Here is a 22,964-nt window from a genome sequence, read left to right as displayed (position 1 = left end):
GAAAAAAGCCATTAGAGGGGATTGGCCTTAAATTTCATCTTGCTTTCTACAAGACCTATTATATATCATCTTTTATTTATCGTTTTCGTTATTTTTGAAGGTCACAAATTCAAATTCTTATTCAACAAACTGAGACGTGAAAAAGAAGATGAAGAAGAAGCAGAAAAGCAGAAAGAAAAAGCTGAAAATGCACCGTGCCAAGATAAATATATAAAAGCTGGTGTCAATGTAGACGAAAACCGGAACGGCGGAGAAAAAAACAGTGATAATGATGCCAAAGATCCGAATTCGATCATTGCCACTTGATGAAAGCATCGGAAAGGTTAATTTTTACATCTACCAAAGTGAAGTACCTTCTATTTTGGAATGCATAGTTCCTTTGGAAGTTTGATTGGGTTTGTTTTCAATCACTGCGAACTTTTCATCGAGGCTATGGGTGTACCGTGCGAATCACTAGTATAATGTCCGTCAAGCTGAATCGTAACGGAGCGTCTGCGCTGTGCAGATTTATTCCCGAATTTTTATTGCGGTACGAAAAACTCATAATCAACACTATGTTGAATTGGATTGAATTTAATCAAAGAATTTCTCTTACTCTAAAGTGCCTAAACGGGGGGTGTTTTGGAAGAATTAAATTTACAAACACGTTTATAAGGAGCCAGAATTTTTATCTTCGAGTTTAAGAAAATTGAAAGTTTACTGTTTTATTTTAGCTAGGACACTCCTCTAAGTTTTGCTCTTTTCAAGGAGCAAAGCTTTTAAGTGAAATTTAAGATCTTAGTAGATTGGTTTTCCCCTGATTGAATAGGCATACTTTGAAAATAATTAGTTTTTGTTTTTAATTATTCACGCGCTATGTCTAAATAACGGCGGTTACGGTTTAAATGATGAAAATCTTCGGGTTTTTTTCCGACAAATTTTCCTACCAAAGAGTTGAAAAGGAAGATGAAAACGCTGAAAATTAATTACATATATAGCAAGATAAAAAAAATATCGGCAGCATCAATAAACAATACGCCTAAAAGTGTGACAACTATTTTTCTTGAATTTTTATGATAATTATTTTTAGGTAAATGAATTTTTTAAAAGTTTTATAAAATTTGAGCTGGTAGGACACTGCCCATCCATCGCACACTGATATTTATATTCTATATGATAATATACTATTAAATTTTACCTAATGTAATTAGGTTACATACAATAATTCTATTATAGTTTACCATGGTTTTTTAATTTGTAGCTTAGCATAAATGTTTCTCCGAGATTTCTCACTTTTTAATGCGATGCTGAGTTTGAAAATCAACTAATCAATTTGCATAGTTGCTCTATTGATTTATTTTTATTCCTAGTTAAAAAACTAAACTAAAAAAATATCAATCATAAAAACAACAAAAAGATACAATTATAAATCACACTTAACATTAAAATGGCTGAAGAAAACGAAGGATACAAATTTTACAAAGAGGTTCTCGGTTCACCTAAACATGTTTTAGCACCAATGGTTGACCAATCAGAATTACCGTTCAGAAAAATGTCAAGAGAATTGGGTGTGCATCTTTGTTACACGCCGATGTGGCATGCTGGTATCTTTTCCAGAGATCCAAAGTACAGGAAACTGGTTATTGAACATTGCCCTGATGATCGACCTCTGCTTTTTCAGGTATGCTATGTTTTTTTGTAATCTGGGTTACATTTCAGGTGCTTCGCGCCCTTGTGTAATCCTCAATTCTTAATTAAGTTTCATTTCAGCTCATAACTTTCTACCGCGCTTCTTTTCACCCAGAACCTCTTCCAAAAAGCCTTTCTGAAATCTTCACTACTGTAACAAAACAAAACAGGTGCGAAAACAGCATCCAAAAATGTCACAAACATGTTAAAAAAAGTTATTATTTCTTCTGTGTCGGAACCGTAAAAATCGTCACTAAATATTTTGGGTGCTATGGTAACAAGCTTATAGTAAACAATAGAAGGTATCCAGGTTATACCATAAAGGAGTGTTATTTTGACCGTCAGAGTTGTCAACTTTCTATTCAAAGCAAGTCCATCTATTGTAGCTTGACTGTGTTTTTTCTGCCTTCCAAATAACACTCTACTGTTGTGTTTCATTTTGCAAGTAATGTATATATAAATGCCAAAATTCAGAACTAGAGGGAGAGTGGAGTTGACAAGCAACATGAAAATAGTCCAAACCCCCCTTGGTTGATTATAATGACATTTTGAATTCTCCAACGATTTTGACCTATTCATCGGCACAAACGGTTTCAAACATAATATGATTATGTACAACCACGCCAAACAGCATATTGTCTTACACTTTGTCGAAGTCAGCCTGATTTTACGAGATAAGGCATATTTGGTTGCGAGAAATCGATCGATTGCGATCAGTAACACGTTGACACACATCCCGTAAAATGTGACCATGTAAGACAGGCGCCATGCATCACACACATATGCACACACAGTCTCGCTAAAGTTGCCGGACCGGAAAACGGCGTAGGTCAGTAGCACGAAAACGCCTTGTAGTAAATAAGTTACGAGGAGATTTACGATGAATATCATGGGTGGTTTTTCTCGTATTTTTTTTGTTGTCACGATGATATAAATGCATGAACTATTGATGGTTGTGATTGCGATTGAGAGAATTGCTGACATCAGCACTATCACATCCTTGTATAATTCTCTATTCATAGTTTTTCGTTTTTTCTGTTCGTCGTCGTAGATAAATAGGACTAAGACTTAGTTTTTCGTCTTACTTTCAAACTCAATCACTCCTGGAATACTCATCTCCAGATTGCGTTTTGAATATTATATTGCCATGTTGTTTCATCAAATCATCATTACGCAAATTTTAGAATCGACAACTAGATCATGGTAATTTTGAAAATTCGTAAGAAACGGCTGTAACCAATCTTTTGTCTTTGTCCACTATCGCTTCAACTCAAGACTGAAGAAACATACCCTTGTTCATCTTATTTAGTTTACATGAAATATGATCATATTTGTTTTAATTTTCAAAGTGCTCGAAATTTGTACATCGTAATAAGCTCTTGTTTTTAATTAGTACTAATCAGTTAGTAATCATTATTAGGGCAAATACTACTCTTAAAACTTGTTTTGGATAATTGACAAAAACCCCATTTTCTACCCACACTTTTGGAGAAAATCTAACCCCTTACCTGCTCAAATATCTAGCCCCAAGCTGATTATCATGTGCCAGGCAGGTGATCATCCATCTCAGAGACTCAGAGAAATTTCTCTCGTGTGAAATAAAGTTTAGGTTAAAATTAGCTTGGCTTGTATCAGAGTTAGCCTGAAAATGTCAAGTCAATTAAAAACTTTCCATGTCAAATCATTAGTATCGATAGGCGTATGGAAGTCTGTAGTCAAAAAGTATTGACTTCAAATGTAAGCAGCTCTCTAGTTTATGTGAAAGCCCCATCTTTTCTGAAAAGTCAATTGAGTTTATGACTATAATACGACCTTTTTCTTTTTTTCAGTTTTGTGCAAACGACCCTGAGAAATTTGCAGATGCTTGTGAATTAGCAGAACCACATTGTGATGGAGTTGATTTGAATCTCGGTTGCCCTCAAGTCATCGCTGCGAGAGGTACAAATGTGGAATTTTCAAGGCGATCATTTTTTCTAGGGTTGTCTTTGTTGAGTAAACTTTTCATGATATAAATCACTGGTTTTCTTACAATTTTCGCATGGCAGAAGGGCTCGTCCTGAAAAGGGTAGCACTAGAATTATTATAGGAAGACTCTCTAGTGCCTCACATCACGAATATTAAACAGGCATTGCATAAAAGAAGCTGTCTTTTGACGTTTTATCATCTCATTCTTTGTTTTCCATTTTAAGGACATTACGGTGCATTTCTAATGGAAGAGTGGGAGCGAGTGGAGAATATCAGTAAGTGAATTCTATTTACTTTTCACTTTTTACTCTATCTGTTTGCTCACTCGGCCTTTTCCAAAGAGATAATGAACGGTATTTTCCCTCATGCACATGTCGAACACATTGTCATGGGCGGCTCCTGTTCCTCAAAACAACAACAATACAGCCAACCACTATTTGATTCCAAATAAATACTTATTGACCGAAACGTCCATTCCACCTATCGTTTCTTGAGGTCCTTGACTGAATGAATAAACATGACTCAGAAAAACATTCCTCTTTATAAAAGAAAAGGTTTTCTCTGGAAATCACGTTCAGAAAGACACTATATTATCATTTGAATAGTTCTTTAATTCTAGTTATCAGTTTTAGAGTTCGTGGTGGTTGTTATGTTTATATGGACATGATTCCAAAGTTAAAACTTTCTTACCGAGAAAATAGTTTTATTCTTTGAAATCGCGTTAAGATGAATATTGCCGTGTTCTGGAGAAAGGTTGTAGACAAATGAAATTTCAGAGAAAAATGATGAGAAATAGAGCAAAATGATTCTCTACTCTTGGGAACTTGTTTTTGATCGATATTGAAGTATTTTGCAAATATTGCAGAAGTCTACAAACCTTTTGTCCATGATTGCGTGTTCTGGAGATGAAGAGGAGAGAACACAATGTCCAATACGATTCTTGGAAAAGGGCAATCAATTTTTGGGAGGGTGTTCTTTGAGTTTTTAGTGTTTGCAATGGACATGATTATTCAGCTCTGAAAATCATGCTCAATCTAAACCCAACCATTACAAAACCCTACCGCTCCATTTTAAACTTCACCATATTGAAATCCTAAAAATAGCTTCAAAAAATTGTTTTCCAATTTAATAAAAGTCTTCCGACGTTAAAATTGAATTTATTTATCTACTTTGGCTGAGAATCGGCTGTTCTTATGCTGTTATTTTCAGGCCTATTATGCTCTTAAAATGTTCTTAATTTATTTACCTCATTTACTTATTGACTCAAGAATATCTTCTTAAATCGACATCATGTTCTCTTTTAAGATTGTTCTTGCAGGGGGGGGGGTCAGTACTAAAATGTAAGACATACATGAGTACGAAAAGGATTTTCGCTAATTTTTAACATACCCCCACCTATTTTTCGAAAATGTTATTTTAGTACACATGTACTAAAATTATTTTGAGCAATTTAACATAGATACCACCCATTTTTTGCCCTTTTACGGGTTTAAATTTACCAAAATGGGGTCATTGTTACAAACCTAGTCGAATTTAGCGCATCAATCTGCAAAATAATATAATTTTATTACTAAACTGTGCTAAACTGTACATAAAAATATTTTTAAAAAATATTTAAAAAATTGGAAAAATTCTGAAAGATTTCTGAAGATTTTTTCGAAAATTCCTGAAAAAAAAAATGAAATTTTTTCCAAAATTGTTAAAAAAAATGCTCCATTTTGGCTGATTTTAGAACAAAATACTAAGATTTTTCAAATATTTCTTTAAGGGACCACCCTTTTTGGTATTTTAGTACACATGGTACTAAAATTATTTTTGAGTTTTTTTGCAGTACCACCACGTCACTAAATGTCATGATGTCTGAGATTTTAGTACCGACCCCCCCCCCCTGGTTCTTGTAAAAATAGTGTGTATTCTGCTTGGTATATTTGAGCAGAAGCAAACAACAAATCTCTTAACTAAAAAAAAGCCATTGCTGCACAATCCTGTTCAAAGTTACCTGTAACATATCCCTTCAAACAGGATTACGGGTAAAGATGATGATACTCACAGGTTATTCACATAGATGATATTCTAACTTTCAAATGCGGGTCAATCGTATATATATATAGTCATTAGGTTTTATGAATAAGGTCCTTCACATAGTCAACGTGGTATTATTTTGAGGAAGAAATGCCAACAAATTTATGAAGAAATTTACCTTGAAAATCTTGCTTAAAATTAACTGGTATCGCCAATGAAAGACAACCACTCTAATAAACAACACTTTTGGTACACTGCAAGCCTTAAAGTTTTTTACTTTGAGATTTGAATTTGCTGACAAGTCTTTATAAAAAGGAACAGTTTTTACTCTGAATTACGATCTTGAAAGCACAGACCATCAACAATTTTCCCATTTTGAGATTGTCTAACTTTAAATTCTAAGGTGCATTTAAAAGTAGCAAAAATCATTATCAGCTGAAATGCACCCGCTTGTTCTATGAGTGCAACTAAAATGCAGGAATTATTCTGCAAATGCCATCCTTTGTGGTCGTCTAGAATGCTTTTTCGAAAATACCATCCTTTAAGATATGCACTCACAGAACAAGTTTTCAAAGAATGTATCATTTTTGTGATCGATAACCATCGAAATGTTTATCACGTTCATTAAGAAGAGGATCTAGCTAGCATCTCCAGAAGACCTTAAGATACTAAAATATAGCAAAATATTCAAACTTGATTTAGTCACACCATACGCATACTCTTGTATCATGACATGGTACCCAATTCCCCTAACATGGCATTGGTTAACCCGGGTGAAAGCACTTGCCAAATAAATCACAACACACTCACAAGCAAACATAAAATGATACTGACAAAACTAGAAGCTAAATGGTACCATAGTATAGTTTAAACACCACTTGGTAGTAATATAAGCATGATTTTGACATTTAGCTGTCGTCTTAAAATGGCAGGCAATGAACCCACTGCCTATGGTTGCAAACAAGCAGACATAAAATGATATTGATGACACTAAAAGCTTCATGATGCCATAATATAGTTTGAACACTACTTGGTAATAAGCATGCTCTGGACATTTAGCTGCCATCTAAAAGTGACAGTCAGATCTCCTAACATGCTTACAAACAAGCTATACGAGCAGGTACTGACAAAACTAAAAGCTACATGATGCCATAATATAGTTTAAAACACTACTTGGTAATAAGCATGATGTAGAGATTTAGTCACTCACCTCAAAAAGTGAAATCCAAATCTTCTACCCCATTCTTACAAACAAGCAACAACCTTACCTACCGATAATTCGTGTTTTACTATACTGTTGATTTTCTTTGTCTAACCAGGTATAAGTTGTAAGCATTCAGACAAACAACTAAAATGTTCTGAGATTTTAATAGAGCCCACTCTCTATAAGAATGATTGAAAATAATTTTTATTTTTCTAAAAATATTGCTTTCTTCAATTTCACTTACAAGACAAGCAACGACAAATGTTGGTTTGGTACCAAGCTCTTTCGAAGATTTCATTTTGAGAACATATAAGAAACAAACTTCCTTCTATAGATTTAACCTCTACAGTAAGGCTATGTATTTAACATGTTAGAATTGAAATATTTTTTGAAAATACAGCAAAAAAATACTTCTTGTTCTATGAGTGCAACCAAAATAGTCGCGTATCCTGAAAATACCGCTCTTTTTGAGTTGCACTTGCAAAACAGGCAATTATAGCACTGCATTATGTAAAAAAAGCCTTCATCTGGAAGTTAAAGATCTCTGATCCTGCTTACAGACAAACACATGCATGGAGTATTATCTTTTTCTATAAGTAATGCTCACAAAACAAAACCAAAGTATGATGTTCGAATCTTAACTCTTTCCTCGAGTGCCTATCCTAGTTTCTTTACTTTGAGAATTGAAAACTCGCAAAGTTTCCTGTTTTCAACGAGACAACAGTTGTACCTGAAGAAAACTTTCCAGCCAAAAAATTCATGTTTTCAAGAAAACAAACTGCCGGAAGCATTTCCTTAGATACAGCATCATGTTCGGTGACGACTGTACTCGTAAAACAATTTAAGAAACTATACCGAGAACCACCCGTTGTCCTTTTAGTAAGGAGAAAAATACGTCTATGATTGAAAAGATATCCCCTTCTTTAGATTGCTCTCAATATAAAAAATATATCAAATCTTGCTTATGAACAACCTTATACGATAATGTTCTCAATTTTGCCAACTGAATTTTTTTTCGCAATCAGCTTTAAAACCCCTGAGTGCTATTAAAATCATGCCAGTAGTTTAAAAATATCGCATCTTCTTATCTTTCAGAAGACATGGTCACAGGACAAGCTACGGAAGAATTTTTGTAAAACTGACACTCATTTTCATATAATAGTCTCATTTTGAATTGATGTTGTACAACCTTCAACTACGACTTTCAAACTAGTGGTCACTGTTTTTTTTTCTCACTATGTAACATTTCCTGAACCCTACTTATTCTATGATTGTGATTGAAAAAGACCATTGTTCCAAAAATGAGAGCCTTTTGAATCGCGCTCACAGAACAATCTCTATAAGAACAAGTTAGCGAGAACCTCACCTTAATGATTTTCTGAAAAAGAAGCATTTCAAGTGTTTTCATGCCAATTCGATTTTTGTTTTTAATCCTGCTGGAACTTCGAAAGTTAAAAATGACGTCAATAAAATTGAATTTTTAGAGCGCAAAAACCTGGGTGAAAATAAAAACACTACTTCGAATTGTGTAAAATAAAGTGAACCAAAAAGTATGATGATGATTTTTACCTACCAGACAACACGTGTAACGATATGCAAAACAAGGCTGCTAAGAAACAGTCACTTTTAAATGATATTGAATTTAAGAAACCTTGCTTATTATAAAAATTGGTTGTGGCAGTTTTTTTTGGATAAAAATGCTAACTTCTCCGAATCCGCTTTCTAACTTCTGAGTGCAATCAAATCATGTCAATACTTCTAAAGTATCGCACTTTTTGAACACACTCACAAGAAAAGCTACAAAATAAATTTTTTGTAGAAATTAGCTTTCTACCAATGAGCTCACAAGTGAGATATGATGAGATGAAACTTACCACAAACTTGTTCCTGTGTTTTTCCGGAAGCTCCTGGTCATCCTTTTCTAACATACTGTTCTAGATTCGAAATTCGAATATTTTTTGAAATTCCGAGACAATTATGGCGAAGAATTTTCTTCCCATGCAACTCGGTCGTTTGTTACATGCAGGACTCGACAACTTCAACCACTCATTTTGAAATGAAGGTTAATTGCCAAATCTTGCTTATGAACAAGCATCTACAACTACAATAACGTTTTCAACATTCTATCGGTCCGCTTCATAACTTCTGAGTGCTATAAAAATCATGCCCATAGTTTGACAAGCTACTTGTAGAATCCTCGAACCTTTTCGTAATATTACGCTAACCGAAACAGTACAATCCACTAAGATATTCAGGTATTTAGGAGAGCCTACTTGTCGTAGGGATGAAAAAATCCAATTAGCTGCGTCGACTCGCCTTCTCAGTATGCACATTTAAACATCCAACTGATTTGAAATCAGTGTACATTTTGATCATACTCACAAGACAAGACCGATGTACTATTTCAATGTTTCTTTTGTGTTTGCTTGTATGCTTAAATGAACAACTTCCAGTTGTAAAAATTTTATTTGACGTCACTTTTCCAATGATGTCAATTTTATTAGAGAAACTCTACCAACTTAAATATTTCGGCCAATTTATCTAGTCTCCGAGATAGCCTAAATATTTTCACATCAGTTCTCATCGTAATTGCTCTTTATTGTACCCATTGTACTCTCTCGTAGATTTTCGATAAGCAAAGAGATCAAGCCAAACGTCGGAAAATCGTGCTTTCTGCTTCCCTTATGAGCACTCTGCAACAAGGACCGTGTGATTTGAAAACATGAACTACTTTCCAAAGTGCTCACAAGACAAAAGCAATAAAATCGTTACAACCATAGAAGATGCTTTCTGCTTCCCTTATGAGCACTCTACAAGAAAGGATCGTGTGATTGAAAACATGAACTATTTTCCAAAGTGCTCACTAAAAAAAGCAATAAAATCGTGCTTTCTGCTTCCCTTATGAGCACTCTGCAACAAGGACCGTGTGATTGAAAACATGGACTATTTTCCAAAGTGCTCACTAAAAAAAGCAATAAAATCGTGCTTTCTGCTTCCCTTATGAGCACTCTGCAACAAGGACCGTGTGATTTGAAAACATGAACTACTTTCCAAAGTGCTCACAAGACAAAAGCAATAAAACCATTGTTACAACTGTAGAAGATGCTTTCTGCTTTCCTTATGAGCACCTACAAGAAAGGATCGTGTGATTTGAAACATGAACTACTTTCCAAAGTGCTCACAAGACAAAAGCAATAAAATAGTTACAACCATAGAAGATGCTTTCTGCTTCCCTTATGAGCACTCTGCAAGCAAAGGATCGTGTGATTTGAAAACATGAACTACTTTCCAAAGTGCTCACAAGACAAAAGCAATAAAATCGTTGCAACCATAAAAGATGCTTTCTTATCAAAGTGCTCACAAGACAAAAGGCATAAGCAAAGAAGATAAGCCAATGAGAAAGATAGAAAGAACTTGCTTTCTGCTTCCCTTATGAGCACTCTGCAAGAAATTATCGTGTTATTTGAAAACATGAACTACTTCCAAATTGTTCACAAAACAAAGCAATAAAATCGTACAAAAAAGAACGGTGAAGGCGAACAAAAACTCCTGTAACTAAAACAACACAAATTACTCGTCAGTAAACAAAGATTACAATTATCGACTATGCATTTTGAAATGAATGTTGAATATCAAATCTTATGAACAAGTTTCTTCTTCAGAACTCTCGATTTTCCCAACAGAATTTTTTATAATCTGCTTATAACTTGTGAGTACTATTAATATCATGTCAATAATTCTAAAGTATCGCACGTTTTGAACACACTCACAAGAGAAGCTACAAAAGAAATTTCAACTTTCTTCTGCTAGGCTTTCCATTTTGATATCTGAAATTTTTCCTAATCCGCTTATAACTTGTGAGTGCTATTAAGATCATGCCAATAATTCTAAAGTATCGCACGTTTTGAACACACTCACAAGAGAAGCTACAAAAGAAATTTCAACTTTCTTCTGCTAGGCTTTCCATTTTGATATCTGAAATTTTTCCTAATCTACTTATAACTTGTGAGTGCTATTAAAATCATGCCAATAATTCTAAAGTATCGCACGTTTTGAACACACTCACAAGAGAAGCTACAAAAGAAATTTCAACTTTCTTCTGCTAGGCTTTCCATTTTGATATCTGAAATTTTTCCTAATCTACTTATAACTTGTGAGTGCTATTAAAATCATGCCAATAATTCTAAAGTATTGCACGTTTTGAACACACTCACAAGAGAAGCTACAAAAGAAATTTCAACTTTCTTCTGCTAGGCTTTCCATTTTGATATCTGAAATTTTTCCTAATCCGCTTTGTAACTTGTGAGTGCAATCAAGATCATGCCTATAGTTTGAAAATATCACACGTTTTAATCACACTCACAAGAGAAGCTATAAAAGAAATTTTATATTTTTAGCATATATTTCAGGTAACTGAGAGCCTAGTTGCCCAATGAGCTGAATTTGAAGTTCAAATCAATTCTAAAGCATTGTCTTTTTTATCATGCCCGCACGGCAAAGTATCAGATATACTAAAAAAGCTAATTAAAACAGTCCAGCACGCTCGCTATGGATGAAACGTTCAAATACTCTAGAGAACCAAATAATCTCACCAGCAGATTAAACCAGGTTTGACAGAAAAATCGAAAAATTTCTTCCTTTATGATGATTCCCACAAAATACACTAATAATGTCATCGCAGAATATCATTCAGGTATTCCGACCGACTCGTCTTCTGAGTATAAATGAAAACGAACTGGCTGATTTGAAATCACCGTACTTTTCAGTTCACACTCACAAAACAAGACAAGACAAATGATCTCAATTTTTCTTTCATCTGTTTTCATGTCTATGATCGACACAACGTTCTGCACTTATTTAACTTTCTAGTATGCAACTTTTCTTTTATTTGACGTCAATCAGTCAATTAAATGATGTCAATTTCATGAACACAGTACAACACAGTACAATGAAAATGCCGATAAACCGAACAATCTCACTGCGACGTTTTTCCATGACATAAAAAACGATATCAATTTGTCCGAAAGCATGTCCAACTCAATCCAAGTCAACTAAAGTTTCTTCACTTTCACGGCATGCCTCTAAATATAAAGAACTCGATATCCACTCATTCATGTCGTAAAAGAAAGCTTCCATGGAAATTTGCTTTAGACACAAACTAAGAGAGAAATTACCGGTTACACATTCTTTGAACGACATGCTCGTATTTCCCCATGGCACATTATTTCGAAAAAAACAATAACAATTCATTCAAAAGCATGTCGAAAAAGAAAACTTAAATCGATAGAAAGAAAGTAACCTAAAGTATGATCTTTTTGTACCTACCTTGATTTCCTAGTTGGGAAGGATTGTCATTTTAGTCACCAATCGGAATCCTTTTGTACCTACCTTGATTTCCTAGTTGGGAAGGGTTGTCATTTTTAGTCACCAATCAGAATCTTCGTTCGTGTCGAAGATTCAAAATAAGATGAAAAAATTTTTGGGAAAAAAATAAGCTTCATTGTTACTAAGAGATCGCAGACAAAGAAATATCCAGAGATATGAGAAATGGTCCATAAGAACATGATTTCGAAATAAACAATAACAATTCATTCAAAAGCATGTCGAAAAAGTAAACATAAATAGATAGAAAGAAAGTAACCTAAAGTATGATCTTTTTGTACCTACCTTGATTTCCTAGTTGGGAAAGATTTTCATTTTTAGTCACCAATCGGAATCTTCGTTCGTGTCAAAGACTCAAAATAAGATGAAAAAACTTTTGGGAAAAAAATAAGCTTAATTGTTACTTAGAGATCGCAGACAAAGAAATATCCAGAGATATGAGAAATTCGAATTGCCTTATGAACCATCAAGAAGCTTCGATGAATTTGAAATCATCAGCCTTTTTGATTGTGCTCACAAGGGAAAACAACGAAGGTTTCACCGGGAAATCTAAGATATTAGATATTTACAAATATCTTTAGAGAATCCCCTCACCTTATGAACAAGTTGAAAAGATGTGATGATTTTGAAATCACCATCCTATTTCATTGTGCTCACATGAGAAAGCACCAAAAGGTTTCACAATATTGCTTCTTAGTATAGAGATTGATATCCAGAAGTTGCTTAAATATTAAGATACTTCCGCAGATCGCAGACAAAGATGCTTAAATATCCAGATATTGTGAAATAATAATCGAATTCCCTTATGAGCTTCTCTAAAAGCGTCGGCTGATTCGAAATCACCATCCTTTTAGATTGTGCTCACAAGAGAAAGCACCAAATGTTTTCGCAATATTGTTTCTCAGAGTAAGATTGCATGATATACCGATGAGGACCTAATCAATTCTTCACTGTGAAATTACAGTCGATTATCAAAGAATTTAGAAACTCCAAGGTCTTGGCGCTTACAGATCAGTTTAAGACTTTGTCTTTTTGAAATACTTTTATATGTAAATATTATAGAAGTTCGTCTTCACATTTATGAATACCCACACAAGATTTCCCGAATTGCTTTGCGAAGAAAGAAAATCCAAGAAAAGAAAACTTCTTTTCTAAGTTCAATTTTGCAGTTAAAAAAGAAAAATATTGAAAAAATGAAAAATCACGTAAAGTCATCACGTTAAAATATTAGGTCAAACCTTTTGGATCCTAGCTGTTCCTGTGAATTCCGTCCTAGCTAATCAGCAGCAGGCTCTACGTTTTCACGTCGTGCTTCGAAAAACAGCGAAATCGAATTGAACGATATCCACTCATTCAAGTTTTCAGTCATCAGTTCTAACATGTGGTCATAATGCACATTCATATAAACAAGATATAAAAATTCTTTGAAACTTTCAACATTGGAAGTAATCAAATACTTTATGTACACCTATACCCAAAGAAATTTCTATGAATTAAAAATCATTGTCATTTTTTTATTGTGCTCGCAAGACAAATCACTGTTGAAAATATCAGGCCACTAAGTATATCTATTTGAGAGAGTCTTCGTACCGTAGGAGCAGAATCAACACATTTGGAATCATCGAACCACTTTTGATGATGGTCACACCAAATTACCAAATAGCACGATCCTTCAATTTTCTTTTGTCAGCTTGTATGCTTAACTGTAATTCTCACTGTAAAAGCGACTTATCATTAAGATTTATTTGACGTCACTTTTTTCAATGACGCCAGCTCTATGAAGACTTGAAGCAATGTTTTTTGTCAGGATTTTTTTTTATTTGTTCTTCGATTACGATTTTGATTTTGAAGCAATTTGTTTTTTGACCACTTTGATAAAAGTCTATTTGATTTGGAAATATAGTTATGTCTAAAGTGACTAAATCCTCTCACTAAAACTGTCCTCTGAGCACCTATGAAAATTTGTCTCTTTGTCGAAAACATCACTTTTTTGTGCTCAGAAGTTGAAGCCCCCAAAAGTTTCCATTTATATACAGTAGTCTAGCATGCTACATGTTGTGGTCAAAGTAGAAAAACAGCAAGGGATAAAATATATTTTATATAACCTGATATTAAATTGTTACAATTATCATATTATCATATAACACCCTAATATCACTGTAATACACAGATTATAAACGATATATAAGAGACAATGTTTTCTTACTGCAATGAGCATAACCAAGAGTAAACATCTGGCTATTTAAAAATACCCATGTTCTATCTTTGGTTGTGTTCACAGCACAAAGAGTTTCGTGTCGAAGAGTATGTTCATTTTCGTATAGAAAAATGAATCTACTTGGCCGATGAGCTATAGTCAATGAGCTTCTCAAATTCTTAAAATGAACCGCTCTTCGACTATGCTCACAAGACAAGCTGCCAAAGCTGTTAAAGCTACCAATATCAATCGATTGCTCTAACAAAACTACTATGGCGAAGCACCACAATTTACACAATACTGCTGTTTAGATACAAAATACATCACGAAACAGTTGCATATATAAAGGAAGGCATCTTGAATTCGTAGAAATGGTCTTCATTTCCATTTTCGATACGGCTCGTGGTATCTTTGAGAGAATTCAATATTCTGCTGAGTAAAACGAAAATTCATTAAGAAATATGGAATCGTCTTCATTTTTTCATCATACTTGCCATTGACAAGTCTTGCAAGAAGTATAGTAATTGTACTTAAAAACTATAGACGTAAAACCAACTTTTCACCTATACTATTCGAGAGAATGCACTTGTCTTATGAGTAAGCTAAGAAGGATCAAGCGTGATATGAAATCACCTTCATTTTTCCATCATACTCACCATTGACTATACTATTTGAGAGAATGCACTGTCTTATGAGTAAGCTAAGAAGATCAAGCGTGATATGAAATCATCTTCATTTTTCCATCATACTCACCATTGACTATACTATTTGAGAGAATGCACTTGCATTTTTAAACACGGGGGTAAAAGTCTACTTGAAAAATAGCTCCATACCGTACTCAATATCGCTATGAAATGAGCAGAATATTTATTTTTGTTATGATCGATTTCACGAACACGAGTGTATTTCTAGTGCTGTTCTCAATCAAACAAGGAATCGACTTCATAAATATATAACCCCATATCAATGAACTTTACATTCACAGCCAATTTTTTTTAAGCTGAAATAGAAATTTGATGTCGTGATCAAGTTTATTAAAAGGCTGTACAACCTCATAAAAGTACCTGGTATAAACGATTGGTAGCTGAAAACTCCGTACCAATGAATATTGAAAACTTCACTAGATTCATATGTCTTTTGTATGAAAACTGGTTGACATAGTCAAGCTCATTAATACAGTTTTAACTTTAACTTTAGCTTATTGTTGCCTGACAGCTAATAACTCCGTACCTATGAACTTGACTTGAACAATTCACGTTTTTCCAATGAGAACTTGTTGCCATAGTCAAGTTCACTAATACAGCTTAGCTGAGAACTCTGTATCAATGTGCTTGACATGAACCAACGTTCCTCATCACGTAGAGATCTCTCGTCAAAAGCTCATAGCAATCTGTTGCTTTTGTTAATTGAAAACGACAACATCAAGCACTACAGATACGGACAAGCTCGATCGACTACCGATGTCAACAAATTCCCATTTTCTCATATCTAGCATGTAATTCTCATCAACAACAATAAAACAAATGGATTTCATTTTAGCGCATGCTCTTTACAACGACAGTTTTACGAGTACAACCAAAAATAAGACAATTATTTATTTGAAAATAAGGCAATGATTTAACTTAAGTTGTCCTCACAGAACGATCTGTACTGAACTGCACGTCGAAAGGCAAAATTCCCCGACGACTATTCCCTTTAAAAATAATGTCATTTCATTCGTCGAAGTGTGCTCACAGGACAAGCTTCAATAAGCATAAGTATCAATAATTCTACGCCGAATTTTACTCACAGGACATCAATTTTACACCTTTAAGCCTTTCAGAAAAATAAATCTACTTGGCTAGTGAGCCATAATCAAGGAGGCGTTTTCAAATTCTGAAAACAACGCATCTTTCGATTATGCTCACAAAACAAGGTACCCAAGAATCCCAAATTTTTTGGTCATTTCGTTTTATAATGACATCTAGATTTCTTCCGTAAGCAATTATCGAATAAAGTGACTGTGGTTTTTCAATCTTGCCAACCTACAACGACTGCTGTAAATACAACCAAAGCAATTGACATGCAATTAATTGAAAATACTATCATGTCCTGACTTTGGTTGTGTTCACAGAACAAAGAGCTTCGTTTCGACGACCATGTTCTTAAATTCGTAAAGCAAAATCAAACTGCTTGCCTGATGAGTCATGGTCAAAGACACGTTTCAAATCCTGAAAATGAACCGCCCCTCGACTTTGCTCACAAGACATGCAACCAATGTCGATTTCTCTGAATATCACAACGTCCTGTCTTTGGTCGGACCCACAAGACAAGAGCTTCAATAAACATGTCAATTCTGCATCGCTTAGCGGATGTTCGTTCAAAATTAATCTGCTTGGCCAATGAGCAATCATCAAGGAAGCGTTTTCAAATTCTGAAAATAACACACCTTTCGATTATGCTCACAAGAAAAGTTCCAAGGTTCACAAAGCTACCGACAATGTCTTCATGGTTCATTTTGTTGTTTATAAAATCAAAGTTTTGAAATATTCCATTTGATTATGACACTGATTTCTCCCATAAGCAGGTATTGAATAAAGTGACTGTGATACCAACGTACTTCGGCTGAAAGTACAACCAAAGAAAAAGACTTGAGATTATTTAAAAATACCATCATGTCTTAACTTTGGTTGTGTTCGCAGCGCAAAAAGCTTCGTGTCGAAGAGCATGTTCATTTTCGTATAGCGAAACCAATATCCTTTGACTTAAATAAATAAATATAATCTCGTTTTATCTTGAGTTATAACCAGCGAAATCTTGGACCATACTTATGTGAACAATACAATACTTATTACCTTTGAAGTCTTTTCTATTCTTCATAAAAATTGACATTCCAAAAATGTCAAAAATTATTTGACGTCAATTTGTTCAATGACATCAGTTTCAATCCTTTGCAAAAAAAGTATTATACATACTGATAGAGATATACCAATGTCTTTTAAATAGCTTCTGAAATAGAAGGGGGTTTATCTAAAGAATCCTGCATTTCTAAAAATAGACAAAAAGAACGACACATTTCATACAGAGTTCTCATTCGTGTACGGAATACCAAGGTCCGATTCAAGCTTTGCAAGCTGATGAACCTTCGCCCCCATGCCTTGTGAGGGGAATTGGGCAGTAATTCAAGGGTAGCTAACGGGACGTTTAATCGTGTCAGCACAGTAGCGAGAATAACGTAAAACAGACCGATATTCCCCCGTAACTCTTGTCACTATTGAACTTGGTTAAAAACATCACTAAAAAAAGCTAACAAAGTTTTCAAAACTTTTGCTTCATCGAGTAAGAAACTCTAACAAAAATTCTTAGTTATTAAAACACAGACCATGACTTAGACAAACCCTTTAAATTGGACGCTCAGCTTTTGAAACCGATGCTCTACATCAATGGGCACAATCTCAAACAGACAACCTTCACTATGAAATGAAGACTTCGCCATCAGATCATGCCCACAAATATAGCTTTTGTTGATCAACCAACTGACTCAAGCATCGCATTCTACCAGAGTTTACGAATGTTCAACTGTGCAATAGATGACAAATATGTTAGTTTTTATAGATCTATATTTTAGTCCCGCAGCTGAGATCGAAAAAAGTGGCTATAGAAAACGATTTTCTTGGTGCATCTCTTAGATTTTTGGTGGAAACTTGTGAATTAATATGTTTGGATTACAAAAACGAAAATCGATAATTTGCTCCACCATAACTTCTTAAATATAAGTTGGCTTGGCCTGATACTCAGTTTATTCTTAATTTGTTCTTAGTTATTTTTCAGCCAAAATTTACTTAAAATCATTCTTTCAACTATGATCTCTGGCTATACTGTTTGCGAATGAACTTGAAAACACGGAACCGAAATGTTCACACTTAATCAAATAAATCTAACGAAATAAGAATGAGAAAAACATTCTGTTCTTTTGAAAACCGATAAAATAAGGGGAGGGTTGCTCAAATCACATTCGTCTAAATCTCCCGATCGTTTTAAGGTTAAAAATCTCAATGATGGGAAATTTTTTTTGAATGTTTCCTAATTAGTTTACAAATTTATTAAGAATACCTACAGTAATTTTTGTGCTAGTTTTTGCATCTGCAAACACACCCCTGTCTCATAGACCCGTTTGGACCCCAGCCCCACTGGAAAATTTGGCAAAGATTTCGTCCCCGGTAGGAAAATACCCTGGAATTTCAGCCCAACTGGGAAATTGACCTTGATTTCATCCCCATTTGAAACTCAATGCTTAAAAATTGCATTCCAAAGTCATCCCTGCTGGATTTTCGAGTGGTACGCTAATCTCGTTTTGCCTTGGCTCATTACTTTGTCTGCCATTTACTTTCGGTTTTTTAACTAGATTACCCAGGTGTTTCTCTTTTTTTTCTTCCCTGCATGTCTTTTATTCGGAATTGAATAATCGAGACATGAAAAATTACTATATTGTAATCTGTTTTCAATGAATAATCTAAAATGTACTGGAGATGACATGTAGGCGTTAATAATGTGCGCGATGGAAGGCGGTTGTTTCGGTGTTGTTTAGATCCACACTGTGACCTAGTTTAACGTTATCGTTGAAAAGGAATTTTTATTGCCACTGAAGAAAAAAGTTCCACCGGGACTGTGAGACAGGGGTGTGCAAACGTATGAAATATACCTCTCTTTAAATGTACCTCTTATTACCCAAGCAAGCAAAGCCCAACAAATCCTCCTCTCGTTCTATCTACACCAAATGTATTTTTTGTCTTTTTTGTGTCTTTTTTGTGTCTTTTGAGTTTGTTTTTTTCAATATTTGTTATATTTGACGTCAGTTTTTTTAAGTGACGTTGGTATTCTAAGTGGCTGTTCATTATAGTGGCAGGCTTTCAGAGGGCTGGGTTAGCCCACCTTACTTGTATCCCACCTGATTTGAGTGGTTTCCCACTCCAATATAAACGGGCCACAAGGCAATGATGTGGAAAATATTATCGAAGACGTTACATTGCAACTTTTTTGGCGAATGAAGACAGTGAAAATAGATCACGTGACTTCAAAAAAAGATTTGATTCCATCCATCCGGGCTGGCTCAACTCTCAAAGAAAATGCCATCTCACATGCGTCGGTCAGCCCCATTAATTTCAAAGCCCCGAAGGGGGCTAAATCTGAAAATCCTAGATGGGAAATGAAGCCACTTTATTTCTAATCCTGCCCACGTGACCCGTGTGTTTTACAAACAAGACTTTTAAATGCGTGGCAAACTTTTTCTTGCTTTTGAAAAGTTGAAGATTCATCTTTAGCCCCTTCAGAGCTTAATGGCCTGGACGCCACTATATAAACAGCCCCTAAACTGGTTTAAACATTTCCCAAAATATTTTTTGCAACACTCTGGGAATACGAATTCAATTTTTTTCTCAGTTTTCGTGTTACTCAATAACGGCAAATATCTATTTTTCACAATTTTTGATAATTTCTTTCCTTTTTTTTTAGTACGGACAGCCTGTGCGCGAATCAAGAAACCTATCACCTGTAAAATACGTGTCTATGAAAGTATCGAAAAGACTGTGGAATACGCAAAAAGATTGGAGCGAGCGGGGGCTAAGGTAAGAAGATTGGAGAGTCTGTTATAAATGTTGACACTTGGTGCTCAGAGTCATTCACAATAGTACAAGAGAAAAAGCATGACCATTGATATCCTGCTGTATGCTTTACTTTCTAACTAGTTGAGAGAAAATAAATACAAACTCTCGATGACGGAATTAATTTGTGGAAGATTTTGCTCGCCAGCTGGAAAGTACTACTATAGTTTTCTACTGAACTAACTATAGACATACAAACAGAATAGACATTTTTTGTGTAGTCTAGGATTTTTTAGACAGTCTTGCGATTACTTTCACGGACTCCAGGCTATCTAAGAACTGAATGGAACATTTGAAAGAGCGGGCCTTTGTTTTAAGCGCTCGCACATTGACCATTCGGCTCCTTATTGATAGACCTAAAGAGAAAGGGAACAGGTTTTGGCCGGAAATAAATAGTCCTACAGCTACGATCACTGTGCACATAAAATAAACACGGTACACAGACCAGACCACATCATATATACACACCCCTGTCTCAGTGCCCCGGTAGAACCTTTTCCCTCAGTGGGGATGAAAATTTCTATCGAAATCCCAATGGGGATAGAAAATCTATTGTTTCCAGCTCAAAAATTCCAGTGGGGATGGTTTTGGAGTCCATTTCTTTTCCATTCAATTTTCAATGGGGATAGAATCATAGGCCAATTTCCCAGTGGGGTTGAAAATGTAGGGTATTTTTTCCACCGGGGCGGGGGTCCACCGGGTCTGTGACACAGGGGTGTATATACCTGCATTATCAGAGCTAACGAAGTACAGAATGCGCTATTACCTAAACGTTCCTTTTTCTTAGATCATCACAGTTCACGGTCGACGTCGTGAACAACGAGGCCCGCTCACCGGTATTGCAAGTTGGGATCACATCAAAGCGGTCAAGGAGGCTGTTTCCGTGCCCGTATTTGCTAACGGAAACATCCAGTATTTGCGGGACGTCGAAAAATGTATAGAGTATACCAAAGTGGATGCTGTGATGAGTGCAGGTCGGTCTCCTTTCTCTCTTATCAGGTTTTTAACCATAAATACGCTCAAGTGCAGGGGGGATCATTACAAACCTGGAAATCTAATGTTTGCAGGGATGTGTTTTTATTTAAGTTATCTAAAAAAACAAAGGGAAAACATGGTGGCGTTATTGACTAAATAGGAAATTGTTTGAATTTTTTTGATTTTTATCAATTTTACAGTCGGACCTGCAAGATACTGAAGTTGAGCCAGTGCGGTTAGCATGTTCGACAGTATTCACGTAGGTGTTAGAAGTAATTCCATCAGCTATATGAGGCTATTCAGACAATGTTTTTTTTTTCACTTTTTAGAGGGTGCATTATACAATCCCGCCATATTCACTGGGCGGCAACCGCCCGCATGGGAGATGGTGGATAAATACTTAGCATACTGCAATCAATATCCCACCAATTTGAGTTATGTGAGAGGACATTTATTTCGCATGTGGCAAAAGTGGTATGTTTAAAGCTTAAAATTATTTTTCTCTCGTTTGAAAAATTATTTCAATGGAATATTTTAACGGGAACTTTTTTTTTTTTAAGGTCTAAATTTCGTAGATTTTGCTGTTTTTTGTTTAGCTCAACAGAGCTCAACGCAGATGAAATAGTTTACGCCTGAAATTTGATAATGCTCTTGACAGTTTCTAATACGTCACATCTGGAAATAAGTGTGCTATTGATAAAAAAAACTTAGAACCCCTATTGGGGCAATTTTCTTTCCGATGACTTTAATTTAATTTCCAAACCACCATAAAAATGATATTAGAAAATAAATTCCAAATGAAAGACCATAAAATATCACGGTATGAATTTGTGTTCCTAAACTATAAACGAAATTTCAAGCAAAAACAAGTTGATTGGTTGCGTGCAGGTATGATGACCCCTTCCCTGATTACCTTACCCAAATATAGAAGTCGACATAAGTAAATTAATAAAGTATTTTTTTTAATCGATTAAAAGTTCGTTCAATGAATCGAGAGTTTGCGAAATCCAAAAATAATACTGACCACATTCGTTTCTGACATTCTCCAAACCTAGTTACCCCCTATCGATTTTCTTAATAAATGTTGAATTATTGATATTCTATTTACGATATATTGGCAACAAAATGCAGCCCAATTGAGCGGTGTTTCCAAATTTCTTGGGTAGTGACTCAAAATTCGAAATAGACTTGTAAACTAGTCGTTGAAAACAGACCCATATACAAAAAATTCAAGCTCCAAGTAAAAAGAATCGAAGAGGTGAGGTTGCGTGTCTTTTCTGAATTTCAACGACTAGAAGCTTCTTCCCTCGATTTTGTTTAAGTTCACAACCTTTTTTAGGTTTTTGAGAATCCATCCAACTTTTTTGACTAAATGATATTTCATAGTGACATTGAACATATGAACATACAAATAAATGAGCATTTCCAAAAACGCAATCAACAGAAAGAAAAATAAATGCAATCCCGCACGGGTCAGGCATACAGGAATCTGTATGTCTCTCCTTACGATTTTAGGTGAAGAAAAAAAGGCGTTGGAAGTAGCTTCTAGTCGGTTATTTTCCTTTTCTCTCACGCGCGCTGAATATTTAATTAGCGTTTACATTATTTGATTGACAGTTTTATTGAGGTTATAAGTAATAACCGACTAGTTTACTAGTCTAAATTCGAAACCACATGAAACACGAGCCAAACAAGATTTGAAATTGTTCCGTTTATTGAAAAGAAACTATTTCAAATTTGACTTCAAATTCATTAATAAATCACATGGCTTGTTTGTTTTCATTATCATTTCTGTTACCATAGAAACATTTCAATAACATATTCAGTGTTCCATTCTTTGTGTAAAAAGTCTATTAAAAAATGGAAAATCTTGAAAATAATTTAAGGAGGTTCATTTCCGTGTGAGTTGATG

The 22,964-nt window shown here is 34.9% G+C and overlaps 2 protein-coding genes across 2 annotated transcripts in view; both read left to right on the top strand.

The window, feature by feature from the left end:
* Nucleotides 1-781, top strand: part of LOC136822327 (tRNA-dihydrouridine(16/17) synthase [NAD(P)(+)]-like) — a 40,233-nt gene extending 39,452 nt beyond the window's left edge. The window contains exon 12 of the mRNA XM_067078568.1: nt 101-781. Within this exon, the coding sequence (XP_066934669.1) occupies nt 101-306 (206 nt within the window). The 3' untranslated portion in view covers nt 307-781. The remainder of the gene's footprint in view (nt 1-100) is intronic.
* Nucleotides 782-1,353: 572 nt separating this feature from the next.
* Nucleotides 1,354-22,964, top strand: part of LOC136822352 (tRNA-dihydrouridine(16/17) synthase [NAD(P)(+)]-like) — a 29,154-nt gene continuing 7,543 nt past the window's right edge. The window contains exons 1-6 of the mRNA XM_067078591.1: nt 1,354-1,660; nt 3,498-3,606; nt 3,858-3,908; nt 19,929-20,041; nt 20,865-21,051; nt 21,382-21,526. Coding sequence (XP_066934692.1) covers nt 1,427-1,660; nt 3,498-3,606; nt 3,858-3,908; nt 19,929-20,041; nt 20,865-21,051; nt 21,382-21,526 — 839 coding nt within the window. The 5' untranslated portion in view covers nt 1,354-1,426. The remainder of the gene's footprint in view (nt 1,661-3,497; nt 3,607-3,857; nt 3,909-19,928; nt 20,042-20,864; nt 21,052-21,381; nt 21,527-22,964) is intronic.

The sequence above is a fragment of the Clytia hemisphaerica genome, unplaced genomic scaffold (assembly GCF_902728285.1).
Source record: "Clytia hemisphaerica strain Z4C2 unplaced genomic scaffold, Clytia hemisphaerica genome assembly, whole genome shotgun sequence".
NCBI classification, from domain to species: Eukaryota; Metazoa; Cnidaria; class Hydrozoa; order Leptothecata; family Clytiidae; genus Clytia; species Clytia hemisphaerica.
Note: the sequence above shows the minus strand (reverse complement) of the source record. Positions and strands in the feature narration are given on the sequence as shown.